Here is a 15,743-nt window from a genome sequence, read left to right as displayed (position 1 = left end):
TTACTCTGCCCAACTGGTGATAAAAGATATGTTGGTTGTGAACTTAATCCAAGAGTCCTTCTGGCTTTGACATATTACCCACCAAGCATGTGCACGGGCCTGTTGGAAAGCGATGCGATTCGAGAATGTGGGATACCTATGAAAAGTATCCCACGTCCATTTTTGAGTCTTCTGTGCCATGTGGCAGGCAAGATTCCACCACAGATGATGATATTGTGGAAAACATGTCAAGGCTTTAGGAATACTTTGAGCAGCTTTCTGTACAATACAGTCAGTTATTGCTGTCACACAGTCGTCTATTGATGGCATACAGATGATGGCAGGATCAAGTTCTGTAAGAACAGTAAAAGAGAGCAAGTTTGCTTGATCCTTTTTCCATTGGTGCACATGGGTTGGGTGGCATTGACCACAGCCAGTCTCTCTCAAAATTGTAGAAAAATTATCACTGCTGCATGGGTTATTGTCAACCCTCCACGAAAAGTGGGAGAATAGTGAAGGGGAGTAAATGGAGAGATCAAAAGCAGTAAAGAACTGACTAGATGCATGAAAATAAGTATAAGAACCACTATTGAAGAGAGAAAAGTTGTGATCAGAGAGCATACACTCCACGGAGTGACCCTCCCATCAATATCAGCACTTCCTCAGAGGGGACGATTTCCATTAAAGCCCCCAGCATTAAAATGGAGATGGCAACTGTTTAATGAGAGCATCAAGGTCTGATTGATCATAGGTCTCTCTAGGCAACAGGTAGAGAGAACAAACAGTGATGGTACGACAAAAGAAACACAAATGGCTACAGCCTCCAAGGGTGTGTTGAGTAACAAAGACAGGGTAAGCACATGCTGATCAACCAACAGTGCTACCCCTCCATGCACTTGTCCATCACACAGCCTGTCATTTCTGTACAAAGAAAACTGCTGAAAGGTGATTGTATCAGCAAGTTTCAGAAAGATTTCCTGTAAGGAAAGACATACAGGATGGTAGAAAGAAATAAGTGTTTTGATGTCACCCAGATTAGAATGTAAACTTCAACAGTTCCATTGTATCAAGGTGGCTACTTTTATTTATGTGTAGGCAAATTGGGTGCAGACCATGTTTTATTTCTTTATTGTCTTTATTCGAGGGAGGTTTACCAACCTCAATGGATCCTACCCTGGGTTGATTGGGCAAGTCTTTGTTGTTAGAAGAGGATTCCAGTGACTTAGGGTGCAAACAAATGATCATTTTGCACCTTGGGAAAGGAGAAGAAAGTGTAACCAAAACCAAAGGAAGCAGATATTGGGGTTTGCTGAAATTAATGTTAGAGACAAAGATGGGTGTTGACATTGATTCATTAACTTTTTTAACCATGGATGTCAGAAGACTTTCTGTTTGTTTTGAGAATGATTCTTTTGGAGGTACAGAGAGATCTGTCTGCACTCCCACTGTAGTAGTGGAATGAAGTGCATCAGCATAAGTCCAACATAAAGTGGTAGATAGCAATTTTCAAGCCTCAGGGCAAGTAATGTTTTGAATCGTCTTTAAACACTGTACCTTTTATTCCTTCCAACCATTTAGGGCAAGAATAAAAGTAAGATGGGTGAGAGCCATTGCAAGTGATGCAACAAGGGTCTGTTTCATACTCATAGACACCATAATCCTTGCCACTGCAACGAGCACATGTAAAGGAACCAAGACATGATGTCTCCGAGTGATCAAATGGCTGACACTGGAACTATCCGAGAGGGTTTGGAATGTATGGCCGTACCTTGCAGTTAAAATAACCTGCCTTGTTGGTAGCAGGTGGATGCTGTGATGTAAATGTTAAAATGAGGACATTGATCGGCATCAAAATTCCATCTTTGGGAGTGGAGATACACCTTACTGAAGAAACTCCTTGTGGTGGGAGAAACCAGTGGGAATCTCTGACTCAGGATGTTCTTCAAATCCCTATCAACAATAACTTCTTGTTACGAATTCAAAGTTGAATGAGGCATAACCTCAATAGGTATATTGCCTTGGAATGTAAGAGGAATTCACTGTGCTCGAGATGTGGATATTTCTACCAATATGTCACAAGAGCGAATCCTTCTGACCAACTTTGGAGAGCCAGTGAGACCTTCTGGTCCCTTCTGAATGAAAAAGGGAGACATTTGCCCTAAAGGTTTGTCTGAAAGAAAATGTAGTATAATAAAATAAGGTACAGAAGTTACAAATGTTAAAGATTGCTGCTCAGAATCTTCAAGATGTGATTGTTTACTCATAAACTGTTTTTCACTATTTTGGTTAACTTTTTATTTGGATGGTCCATAATAAAAAAAGAATTTTTCGGTGTCCACTGTCCCCACCCACCATAAAGCCCTATGAGTGGATGCATTACAATGCCAAACAAGAACACTGCAGCAACACCAGGGTTTCATGAGCACTATACCCAAACACCAGCATCAGGTACAATGTCCACAACACCTGCTGAGAACATCCAACACTGGTACTTGGTTAACCCTAGGCCAAGTAAACCAGCCAACTGACCCAAGGGGAGCAACCCCAGGGATTGCCCATCTACAGGAATTCAAGGCCACAGTGGTATGTTAGGGTTGGACCCCTCAACCATCAGGATCTTCTCCTCCTCTTCATGGGTCACCATGCACAACACACATGTTGGTGGATCTTTAGATCCCAAAAGAGGTAAACTAAAAGAACAGAACCTCCCCTGGGAGGTCCCCTCACAAATCACAGGAATCCAGAATGAGGGGAACAACTACCTGAAGAAATCCACAATGGTAAATATTATTCATCATGTAACTACACATGAAAACAATTACTTCAAGATATCCACAATGATATGTGCCTTTCTCCTTGTAATTAGACATTAAAACAATTACTTCAAAGATATCCACAATGATATGTACCTTTCTCCATGTAATTAGACATTAAAACAATTACTATCAAATGATATGTACCATTCTCCATGTAATCCACAATGTAATTAGACATGTATCCACAATGATATGTACCATTCTCTTCTCCATGTAATTAGACATTAAAACAATTACTTCAAAGATATCCACAATGATATGTACCATTCTCCATGTAATTAGACATTAAAACAATTACTTCAAAGATATCCACAATGATATGTACCATTCTCCATGTAATTAGACATTAAAACAATTACTTCAAAGATATCCACAATGATATGTACCATTCTCCATGTAATTAGACATTAAAACAATTACTTCAAAGATATCCACAATGATATGTACCATTCTCCATGTAATTAGACATTAAAACAATTACTTCAAAGATATCCACAATGATATGTACCATTCTCCATGTAATTAGACATTAAAACAATTACTTCAAAGATATCCACAATGATATGTACCATTCTCCATGTAATTAGACATTAAAACAATTACTTCAAAGATATCCACAATGATATGTACCATTCTCCATGTAATTAGACATTAAAACAATTACTTCAAAGATATCCACAATGATATGTACCATTCTCCATGTAATTAGACATTAAAACAATTACTTCAAAGATATCCACAATGATATGTACCATTCTCCATGTAATTAGACATTAAAACAATTACTTCAAAGATATCCACAATGATATGTACCATTCTCCATGTAATTAGACATTAAAACAATTACTTCAAAGATATCCACAATGATATGTACCATTCTCCATGTAATTAGACATTAAAACAATTACTTCAAAGATATCCACAATGATATGTACCATTCTCCATGTAATTAGACATTAAAACAATTACTTCAAAGATATCCACAATGATATGTACCATTCTCCATGTAATTAGACATTAAAACAATTACTTCAAAGATATCCACAATGATATGTACCATTCTCCATGTAATTAGACATTAAAACAATTACTTCAAAGATATCCACAATGATATCCATGTAATTAGACCACATGTAATTAGACATTAAAACAATTATTAAAGATTCCAAATGATATCCACAATGATCCATTCTCCATGTAATTAGACATTAAAACAATTACTTCAAAGATATCCACAATGATATGTACCATTCTCCATGTAATTAGACATTAAAACAATTACTTCAAAGATATCCACAATGATATGTACCATTCTCCATGTAATTAGACATTTACTTCAAAGATATCCACAATGATTATGTACCAAAGATTCTCCATGTAATTAGACATTAAAACAATTACTTCAAAGATATCCACAATGATATGTACCATTCTCCATGTAATTAGACATTAAAACAATTACTTCAAAGATATCCACAATGATATTACCATTCTCCATGTAATTAGACATTAAAACAATTACTTCAAAGATATCCACAATGATATGTACCATTCTCCATGTAATTAGACATTAAAACAATTACTTCAAAATGTAATATCATTAAAACAATTACTTCATATCCACAATGATATGTACCATTCTCCATGTAATTAGACATTAAAACAATTACTTCAAAGATATCCACAATGATATGTACCATTCTCCATGTAATTAGACATTAAAACAATTACTTCAAAGATATCCACAATGATATGTACCATTCTCCATGTAATTAGACATTAAAACAATTACTTCAAAGATATCCACAATGATATGTACCATTCTCCATGTAATTAGACATTAAAACAATTACTTCAAAGATATCCACAATGATATGTACCATTCTCCATGTAACCTCAGAACTTTTATATTTTTGCTTCTTCAGTTTATTTTGTCCCCATTACTTTAAGACTTTTGTCAATATGATTGTTAATCCTTTGTTAGTTACTTTCATTTAAACTCTTATTTCTTAATTCTGTAAGCATGAAATGCATCACTTTTCTTATAATTTGATAAAACAGTTACGTGAGAACATTATATCTACCCTGGTACACACAATTTATCTTGTAAATAGAAATAAAATTAATTGCAATCACTTGAAACCATGGTGGAATCCACACTGGTATTAACTATTCCCTTGTAAGTAGATATAAAAAATTACTGAAGAACATGATAACATGTATGGTGATTTATACTTTTATATAAATGGAGATTTAATATAATTACCTGAGAACGTGACTGCATCCACGCTGGTATGCACCATTTTCCATGGAGGCTGCTGATAAAGGTCCCATCTGCTGAGTTCTTACAATTTTCAGGTGTTCCAATATTTTCTCATTTTCCTATGTGAGATAGTCAATGGTGGAACAAAATTTACCACATCAATCCAAAAAGTATTTTGAATATTTCCTAGAGACATGAATAATCTTTAAGTGACATGCCTCTTCACTTCTTCCAAATACATTTACATTACTAACATATAAAAAAAATATGTATTGCACTTGAATGTTGGAAATACATCTTTGCTAATTAAAGCATTTATTTTCTTATGGAGATACAAAAGTTTATTTATACCATGATTATACTTTAAAACTCAGGAAAGAAACTAAGTTTTTCTCAAGAACTTTGCTATAATGTTGTGTATGATTATAACCAATGGCAAAAATCAAAATTAATTGAAAATTTATGTTACAAGATCTTCTACATAACATCACATTCATGGTATGAACTTATTTTCATATGCTCTCAATGAACAGGTAGATTTAAACAGTTTGAATACATCTTTGGTGTTAAATTCACTTATTTTTTTGTGGAGATGGTTTACCACAGGTTTGTTACGTAGCTGTGCATGTATCATACTTTGATTAAATTGTTGTGAATTGGCACTTGTTGTATATTGCTGAATCATGTCAGTAGAACCTTCCAAGATTTTCACACTATCACAAATTATTGCATCATAATATCCCATGAAAACCATTGTGTAAAGCAACTGAGGCCTCTTTCAGACAACAAATATGCATCCAAAATGCACTTTGAGTTGGTCACTTAGATATATCTAGACAGTCTGAGTGGGAGTTTAGCCATAAAGAGTGTATTCTGGCTATTTCTGAAGTGAAATTATCACAGACTGTATTGTAACAACAAAGTAAAAATTATATAATATGAACAAGATTGTGTGAGCTTTAAGAAAAGGAGACAACAATTTAAAGATTTGGATACAGCCAACAGTGTAATGAACATTTGAATATATGTTTGACTTGTTTTAATTTACTATTATTTAAAAAAAAGTGAACTCTATGCTGTTTCTTCACTGTTGAAATGCCAACAAGTCAGACACTTACTGTAAAGCATAGGCCTATAAATTCACAGCTGAAGCAATAGAATAAATATTGTAGAGGCCACATATACACCATTTTAACTGGCTTTGATAAGTGGATGGTGAAGGGCAAATAACTTAGCCTTAAAGATGGTGATATATGAGAGTTTGTTACACAACAACAAGACATAAAGAGAGAAACAAACAACAAAAAAGAGAAGAAGAAAAAAGAAGGCTGAAAAAAGAAATGAAAAACTGGAAACTGAGAGAGAGGAGAGACTAAAAACAAAGAGAATATAACAGTACAACTTGAAGTCACTAAGTTTAACAAGCAAATTGAAGGATCATTAACAATGGGCTGACAAAACTTGATGAATAGAAAGACAACATGAATGATCTAATGAGAAGTGAAAGATTCACCCCTCAAGGTCAAAACTGGGACAATCCTTTTCACAGTAAAAGGACTACAAGTGTATGTAGGTGTAATATCAGAAGATGCCATGGACTAGAATATGTTAAAAATTGCCTTGCTGAAATGCAATGAAATTACATAGGATGGTTTTTGTTAGAATTTAGAAAAGGCAAAGTTGACACTAGAGAAACTATATTTCAGTTTGTGGCATGTCTACAGCAATATTTCACAAGGTGAATTTACATGGCCAAGTGTGAAGATAGTTTTGAAGGACTGGTAAACCTACTAACAGATGAATAATTCATTATCATGTACTCCACTTACATGTCATTTTTTGTACCAGAAAGAGCACCAAATGACATGATAAAGATGATCAAGCTGGCAAAATAGAATGTGGAAGCCCATGGGGAGAACATAACAGGCAAATCCAATCATAACCATTCAAAGCCAAGAAGAGGGATTACAAGCAGGATGCCACCACAGGTGACAAGAAGTCGTCAGACAAATGGGAGATACTACACTTGTTAGAAAATGAGACATATTGTGATATGATTGCAAGTTTGCAACCAACAAGAATCTCAAATCAAGCAGTTAGAGTTACCTACAAAGATGGTGCTAGTAAGATACTAGAGAAGAATGATTGTCACTGTTGCCAGAAATCACATAAAATAATTCATGATTAAACAGTACTTGAATGACAGTCAGTTCAAATTAACAAACGGATCAATCACAACTTATCAGTAGGTGAACACTATGTTTGGCAACAAGAACATGACAGTGAAATGAAACACTGGGAGCAGTAATGAGAATTACTCTAGTATCAAATGACCAGATAATGGCAAAAGTACATATATGTGTGCTGACTGATGGGGCAGTGAGAAAGTTTCCTATAGTAACAATAAAGGGAAACTCCATACTATGTGGGAGACCTTGAGACAACACATAAGAAAGCACCCATCTATGACATGGTAATCAGCAATATACCTGACAACAGAAATTTGAAAGAACTAGACAGAAAGGAGACTGATGAAGTATCTGCAGTCACCACAAGAATTCAAAAAATAAAAGCAAAACATCAACCCTCTGAAAATCTCAAAAAAGTGACATTGTGTATGTATGTCTATGAGAATTGAAGGAAGCACAGAAGAAAGACCCTTCAATGATGAAACTTTGAAACAATGTCTAAGAGACAATTGAGCACAAAACTGAGGAAAAAAAGGATATACAGAACAGAGAATCAGAAGAAAGTGCTGTATCAGATCTATCAAAGCACTTCTACCAGAAGTTAAACAGATCATTGTACCAACAAAGCACTAGACTCAAGTAATGGCCAACAAGTAACTTGTGAAATGACACCAAGGAATAAAGAAGATGGCATACAAAATAAAGGGACTCTACCTAGAATGAATGTAGCCATAGAGCCATGAGATGAAATGTCTCTTATGGGAGTGCTATCCAACACAGTTGCCATGGACTTGATTGGACAACTTACACCTGACATGAGCAATATGTATGTGATGATAGTAGCTATGTAACACATTACCCAGAAGCCATAGCACTACCAAAGACAGAGAAACTCGCAGAAACCTTCCTTATAAGTGTTCTGCAGAGAAGGGTTTTAAAAAGAAGTCTCAAGTGACAGAGGGACCTAGTTTACCTCAAAATTGATTCAAGAGGTGTGCAGACTCATCAGCACTAAGCAGTTCTTTGCAAGACAGTTGATGACGTCCTAAAGAGCATGATGAAAATGTTCGAGAAAAGACCACGTGACCAGGACAAGTACCTCAAGGCAGTAGTATTTGCTTATTAATAATTCTCGTACGTAAATATAAGACTTTCAGTATTCATGTTACTGCATGGAAGAGCAGTATGAGGTCCAATGCAGATACTGTGAAAACTGTTCACAGAAGAAGAAGAGTCAGAAGTGATGCACATATACCAATATGTGTTCGACCTAAGAAACCAACTGTAGACGACTTGTCAACTCACTCAAACAAGTTTGTATGCAGCCGATGTCAGACAGAAATGTTTCTATGATAAGAAGTCCAAGGATTAACATTTCAGAAAGAAGGTTTCTGTTCCTTAAAGACACAACAAACTCATCTGAAGGTTAGTAATTTTCACACACAAAAAAAAATGAAAATCTGAGACCACTGGGTGTAGATGACATGTACAAAAGTGTCAACATCAATGAAGAAATTAATGACAAATTGAAGAAAGAAGTAGCAGTGTGCATCTGTCTCCACAGACAGATAAAGCCAGACAGACTGTGACCATGACCAAGAACTCAGTCAAAGTGAAGCCCTACCAAATGTTCTACATAATAAAAGCCTGATTAAGCTAGAAGTTAAAGTAATGTTAGAAGCTGGAATAACTGGGCCTTTAAATTAAGTTTACTATTCACTGGTGGTAATCATGAAGACCATGAATGTCTCACAACCATCTGTACAGATTTCCAGAAAATAAACTTTATGACAGAATTTGGCTCCAAACCTATGGGCAACCCAGATGCTATTGCAGTGAAAATAAATGGGCCCAAGTTCTTCACTAAGGTCAATCTCAGAAAAGTGTATTGGCAAAGTTTAAAGAGAAGACAGCCTCTTTGACACCTGATGAATGGCACCAATTCAAGAAAGATGCCATCTGGATTAATCAATTCAGCAGCAGCATTCAACTTCTTGATGAGAAAAATGTTGCAAAAAAAACACCAACATCGTGTATGATGTAACCATCTGAAGAAACTCAAGGATCTGTTCAGAAAGACACTGAGCAGTGAGATCTGTGACTCAAGAAGTGTTTGGCCACCATACTGACATTTGGAACTTCTTGAACAGTCTGTATGGAAGGAGTTCATCACCCAAATGAATCATCAACCACTTGCAAAGATCCAGAAGTATAAAACTGACTGTGCAATAATCATGAGTTAGGTATTGTACCCCAAGAACTTCTGGTCCCACATTGAATCCAACAAGAGGACTGCAAATGTTGGTGCAGACTGTATGAGTAGATTTTTGGATGAACTGGAAACAGTCTTTGTATATAGTACAAAAAATAATTGTAAATACGTTTCTTAAAGAGAAGCTTATTGTTATATCCACACAAGTGTTTAAGTTTAATGTAAGTGTTATTACTTAAGTAGTATAAGAGAGAGTGTTCAATTTAGTTATTTTTAGTAGCAGTAGTTTATAATTACTTTTCTGTGTATGAATCACAGACTGTGATTTATACTTGCTGTACTATTGCATTATTTTGCTTGAAACTTCAAAATTTTTCTCATTGTTTTGATTGAATATTATTTTATCACAATAACTCATAATGTGAAGAATGTTTAAGACCTCTGTGAGGTTATAAATGTGTGTCAAAAATGTAGTTTGGGTTAGTTTGATTGAACAGATAGATCTAGCCTGTGTGATTGTGAGTTTAGCCATAAAAAGCATATATTGGTGATTTCTAACTTGAAATTATCACAAACTATATTGTAACAACATAGAAGACAAGAATTAATTTGTTTTGTAAATTGGATTCTAAAGTAACTGGACCAGGCTATGTGGATTTTGATGAAAAGAAGACAAGTATTTAATGCTCTAGATACAACTGTGCTAGCAAATAATGAAAAAAACATTTGTTTATACATTTTAATTGTTTTAATACATTATTACCTGAAACAAGAGAACTGTATGCTGTTTGTTTGTTATTGAAATTTGTTGCCAAGTCCCAGACACCAACTACAAAGAATCCAGCCCATATATACATATATATATATATATACAATAAACTAAAACACCCTGACAACAAACAAGGTAAACAGATGCAAATCTCTATGTCACCTGTTCCAAATAAATAGCTAGATTTAAAATAAAAGCCATAACTAGGATAAACAAATGCACATACTTATTTTAATCTGTTTCAAATAAATAGCTAAATTTAAACTAAGAACTATTACTATGATACAGATACACATACTTATTTTCATCCCTTTCAAATAAATGACTAGATTTCAACTATATACAACAACTACAATAAGTAGATGTACATAGTTCTTTAAGGGGAGCCATTTTCTTTTCCCATGATGTAGATTTAGTTTGAATATTCATACAGTGTAGATAATATATATACATACATACAATAACAATTACAAAATATGATACTTTTGTTGATATTATATTTTCTTGACTAATAAGTAATAGCAAAAAAAGACGATTTGTTTTTAAAATTACAAAATAGTTTTCCACTACAGTTTATGGAATCAATGAAATGGACAATCTTAGCTCAACTTTTACTATGTAAGAGAACTCATAATTTTTCAAACTGTGTGACTTAAAAAGGACATGAACTCAAGTGTTCTTGTTTTAATATATATTATTTATTATTTGAATGTTTACTCACACAATAATATTCCAAACATAACTCATAAACAACTTGATATATCTTATATATGAGTTCTGATCAAAAAGATTTCTTCTGTTACAGGTGCCAGTACAGAGGCAGTAAGCTTTACTGAGGTGTGTACAAAGTACAAATAGTGATCTACCTCACGGATAAACCACTTATCCAGACCTTATACCCGTGTTCAAAGACAGAAGCATCTCTTGCTTCTGTTGAAATATAAATGGACAGAAAATAAAAGCAACATGTTTGCATCAAATTTTGCATCATGAAATTGCTGACAAACTGAACATTTCCTCTGCATTATGTCATGTGATTTTAACTGAAAAACTCTGCATGTGTCAAGTGTCTGCAAAATTTTTCCAAGGCTGTTGATGGTTGACCAAAAGTTTCACCATCAACAAGTGTGTGAGGATCTGAAAAGAAGGCCAGAAATTGATCCAAATTTCACCAACATCATTATCACTGGTTATTGAGTCATGGGTACACAGTTATGACCCTGAAACGGAATTTCAGTCACCCCAGTGGAAATCTCCATCATCACCACTTCCAAAAAAACATGACAGTCTTGATCAAATGTAAAGACAATGTTGATCGTGTTTTTTGATGTTCAAGGTATTGTTCATCATGAATGCCTGCCTAATGGCCAGACAGTTAACCAAGCATTTTATAAAAAGGTCCTAATTTGCTTGAAGGAAGAAATTAGAAGAAACTGCTGCGAGCTGTGGAAAATGATTATTGGTTTCTCTGTCACGACAATGCACCTTCACATAGTGCTGTATCTGTTCAAGAACGTTTGGCAGAAAGAAACATTCCTGTGATACCACACCCCTGTAATCTCCCAATCTTGCCACATGTGATTTTGTTCTGTTCCCAAAAATCAAAATTAAGTTGAAAGGAAGGTGATTTGATGACATTCCAACCATCCACAATTATGTGAAAGCAGAACTTAGTCACACAAAAGTTGAAGGCTTTCGAAAATGGCAGGAACATCAGGACAAGTGTGTATTAGCTGGAGGGGATTACTTTGAACGGGATATAATATAATACTGATGTATGTACATTGTTCTGTGCAATAAAAGTGAAGTCTTAGAACTTTTTGACCATACATCATATATTGCAAATAGTGGTCTCTGTTCAATCATTTGCCTGTCTCCAGTTTGAAAAGTTGCACAAAGAAACAAAACTCAACATTTACTTTTGAAATTACAGAAGAACAGACATGGATAATGTTGATGCCAAATTTTATTTCACAAACAGGATATTCTACATTAAATGTTAGAAAGTAATCATACTGTCATTCAAATTTCAAAATGTAACATAACTTAAAGAATAAAAAATGTACATTTACCATATGTTATTGCTGAGCACCACTTAGGATGACTAAAATGCTCAACAATTACTTTTGCAGTGTGTGGTACAAATATGTTAGAGGCTTGACACTGAGTGAAACCAAGAGTGCAACACAATAAACATTTTCTTAAAGTCTACAATATAATTTAAATTGAAAGATCCAATGGGTCATTTAGGTTGGGGCTAGAAGAGGCTCAGCCCTAGGGCTTATGGTCTTAATGTAGGCCCATTGTAGGACCCTCAAAGATTATTAGCCACTATGCACATACAACCTTTAATCCATCACTGGAAAGATCAACATAAACGTTCTTATTATGTGAGATAAGTATGTTTGTTTGTTGTAAATAAGCTAACTTTAAAATTTACTTTCTTAATTAGTAATTTTTACAACTACTAATTAAGAAACAAGGGCACTTGGCAAAAAAGTGTCATCCATAAGTTACTACATATTAAACTTGTTATATAAATGACTATATATTAGTTATTAAAAGTTTCTCATACCTTTTCTTTAACAGAAAGAAGAATTTTTCCAACTGCAACTCCCCAGTTATCAGAAGAAATCTGCTAAAAATTTGATAAATAAAAAAACGGAGTTACAAAACTGTACTAAGGTACAGGTAACATGGAACAATTAGCAGGCAAAATATACACATTCTTAGAATGAACTTCATTTATTACCTTTTAACTGAAACTATATTGACTATTAAAATACACATAGCTGCACCAATTATTAATCTTTTGTATTTTCTCCCTTGTTTATAATGCCTTAAAGTGTTCTGCAGAATCAAGCAATTTTCACTTTTTCAAAGTTAAATGTAAAATAATAAAAAATAAACTTTTCTAGAAAGTTCATCATTGAACCACTGTCCTTTTTAGTTGGGAAATTACAGCTCCACAATGATTTACAGATACCAATCAAGAAAGAGACTACCTAAATGGCACCTAAAGATACAGTTATGGTTGGACCTATGTTAAAGAGTCACCATTAAGATAACTGATCACCAACTTGTTTCATAGTTCCTCATGTTAAATAAACATCTGGTACCACTGAAATCTGTGGTAATTAACCTGAACAGAAAATAGAGAGAGAAGACAAAGAGGGAATCAGAAAAATTTTGTCAGCAGTTATTTAAAATGTAAGCAGTGATCTGTCATCGCACTCACAAATGGTCCCTATATTAAACAGAGACGACTGGGTACTTACTGTCTTGCAAAACAACACATTCTTCTTGTGAAACTTAAAAGTCTTATACAAGAAGTTCAAGAACAGAGATGGAAGCCACACAACAAGCTGTTTTCTGGATTATGGAAAACAATGAACTGCAAATAGAAAGTTCCATGACATAATATCTGATAACAATTTCCAGGCAGTACTGTATAAAGTTAAAATTTTCCAACACCATAAATGTACTTGCAATAAAAACTTAGATCCTCTCACATAACAATTTTTTTTTCAGGTCGTACTGCCCTCCACATGCACAATTTGTTACTCTCCACTAGCCTTGAGACTCACACCTCAATTAACATTTCCACATGCTATTGATGAACTGTAGTATAAAAATGAGCATGAGACAACTTTCCACCAATAGGGGTGTGATGTACTATCCTAGCACAGCTGGCATAATCTATAATAATTATTCAATTATCACTTTAAATTACTCAATTAAAGATGTACTGGAAGTAAACAAGAAGGGTGGGAAGTGTGACAGAGGTAAGTACCTATACGAAATACATTTTCAACATTGGAAAACCTTAACATTCAATACAATATCTTACCTACCCTCACATTAGAGCTTAAATCCCACACTAAAACAGTGGAGAAACCAAAACAAAAGCAACTTAGGTGAACTCCCTTCAGAAAGTGCCTGAAGAAAACAATTGGAGCACAATACCCTATACTACAAAAGCATAGGAACACACATGCAGAGTATAGTCTTCACCTGTAGTGAAGATACGTGTCACCAAGAAAACAAGTCCAGTATGGAAAATGGATATGCTTGATGGTGTAGTAGCTAGGTGCAATAGAAAGTACATGGTAGGTTAACTCTAGTCCAAAACCAGGTAGTATTGAATACATGTCTTCTAGTCTACAGAAGGAGAAGGGTCCCAAAAATCTTCACTTCAATGGCAGGAAGCAGAAAGGAAAAGCAACATTTTTTCTGGCAACTTAGATACGGCAAATGTTTGAAGACCCAGTACACAACTAAGAAAAGGCTACCTGAGAACTTAACACCTGGGAAATGGTAAAAAAAAAAGGGAATGCAAACATGGTGGGTCAACTCCAGTCATAAACCATGTAGTGTCAGGAATTTTTGTCTGGTCCATGGTAGGTGTAGGGTCCCTATCATTCATACTTGGGAGGCCGTATGCTGACTGGTTATATGTGACTCAAACACAAGACTGCATGAGAACTGATATTCAAGTGATAGTAAAATGTGGGAAAAAGTTAGCCAGGAGTAAAATGCATGAGGCAGACTTGTTTAACAGAAAACCATACAATATTGGGAATTTTTCATCCATTCCTCAGTAGTAAAAGGATACACACTATATGCACTAGCAGAGCACCACCACCCTACTCTCTACTGATTGAAAGTTGTCATGCACTTGACGAAGCCTTCATGGTCCACCACTCCAGCAGTTAGAAACTGGTAAGTTGCAAGAACTTCCATACTGCACTGAAAGGGAGATATACCATGTAGAATACAGAGAAATGAAACACTTTACAATATTTTAGTAAAACTACACAGGCAGATGAAAACATATGAGAACAAAATAGGGTGGGGTTAAAGGACTTAAGTAACAAGGGCATTATGCTCCTAACAAATGGTAGCAACAAATCAACCAAATATGAAAGGATAATGCTGAAGAAGATAAACACACAACTGTTGAAAAGATAAGTAAAAGAGCATGCACCAAAACACCAATGTAAGATTGGAGATTTCTACAGAAATAAGGTGAATGAAACAAACTTGAGGAAACTAAATTGTACAAAAGAATAAAAAAGGTTTAGGTAGTTTCAAGCCAGCATTGGTACATGATTAGGATGCAGGTAATAATAAAAAAACTGACAAAATTCCTTCCATCTCAAACAAGAAACATAACTGGAGATATGTCATGTACAAAAGAAAGGCAGAGGCTTCATGAACTTGTCCACCACTTGCTGTACAAAAGCTGTCACATCTGCCAACAGACAAACCCAATGCTTATAAACTGCCCAGTCATGAAATGATGATTGTATACTTCAGAATGGAGGAAGTCAGCTGTGCTAGAAAAGTGTGTTACTCTCTTACTGTTGGAGGGTTGTTGCATACTTACTTGCATGGAAATACGAATCTGGACAGAAGTCTCAAGGCTAGTGATAAGCAAAATTTATACAAAGAGAGTGTAGCGCAACTCTAGGAAAGCAATTATGTTAGTATAGGAAAGGTATCATATCAGTAA

At 34.9% G+C, this 15,743-nt stretch overlaps 1 protein-coding gene across 15 annotated transcripts in view; it reads right to left on the bottom strand.

Annotated features, from left to right (window-relative positions):
* The window catches only part of LOC143242439 (serine/threonine-protein kinase atr-like), a 92,027-nt gene that overhangs the window by 13,821 nt on the left and 62,463 nt on the right, over window positions 1–15,743 (bottom strand). For 6 of the 15 annotated variants that reach the window (XM_076485824.1, XM_076485825.1, XM_076485826.1 and 3 more), the window contains 3 exons: window positions 12,804–12,866; window positions 10,223–10,288; window positions 5,062–5,177 (listed from right to left, as the gene is read on the bottom strand). In XM_076485824.1, coding sequence (XP_076341939.1) covers window positions 5,062–5,177; window positions 10,223–10,288; window positions 12,804–12,866 — 245 coding nt within the window. Of the gene's footprint in view, window positions 1–5,061; window positions 5,178–10,222; window positions 10,289–12,803; window positions 12,867–13,506; window positions 13,623–15,743 lie in introns of those variants that run through there. The other 9 variants (XM_076485830.1, XM_076485836.1, XM_076485829.1 and 6 more) reach the window with 8 other exon arrangements.

This window comes from Tachypleus tridentatus, unplaced genomic scaffold (genome assembly GCF_004210375.1).
Source record: "Tachypleus tridentatus isolate NWPU-2018 unplaced genomic scaffold, ASM421037v1 Hic_cluster_2, whole genome shotgun sequence".
Lineage (NCBI taxonomy): Eukaryota > Metazoa > Arthropoda > Merostomata > Xiphosura > Limulidae > Tachypleus > Tachypleus tridentatus.
This window is presented reverse-complemented; position numbering and strand designations above follow the sequence as displayed.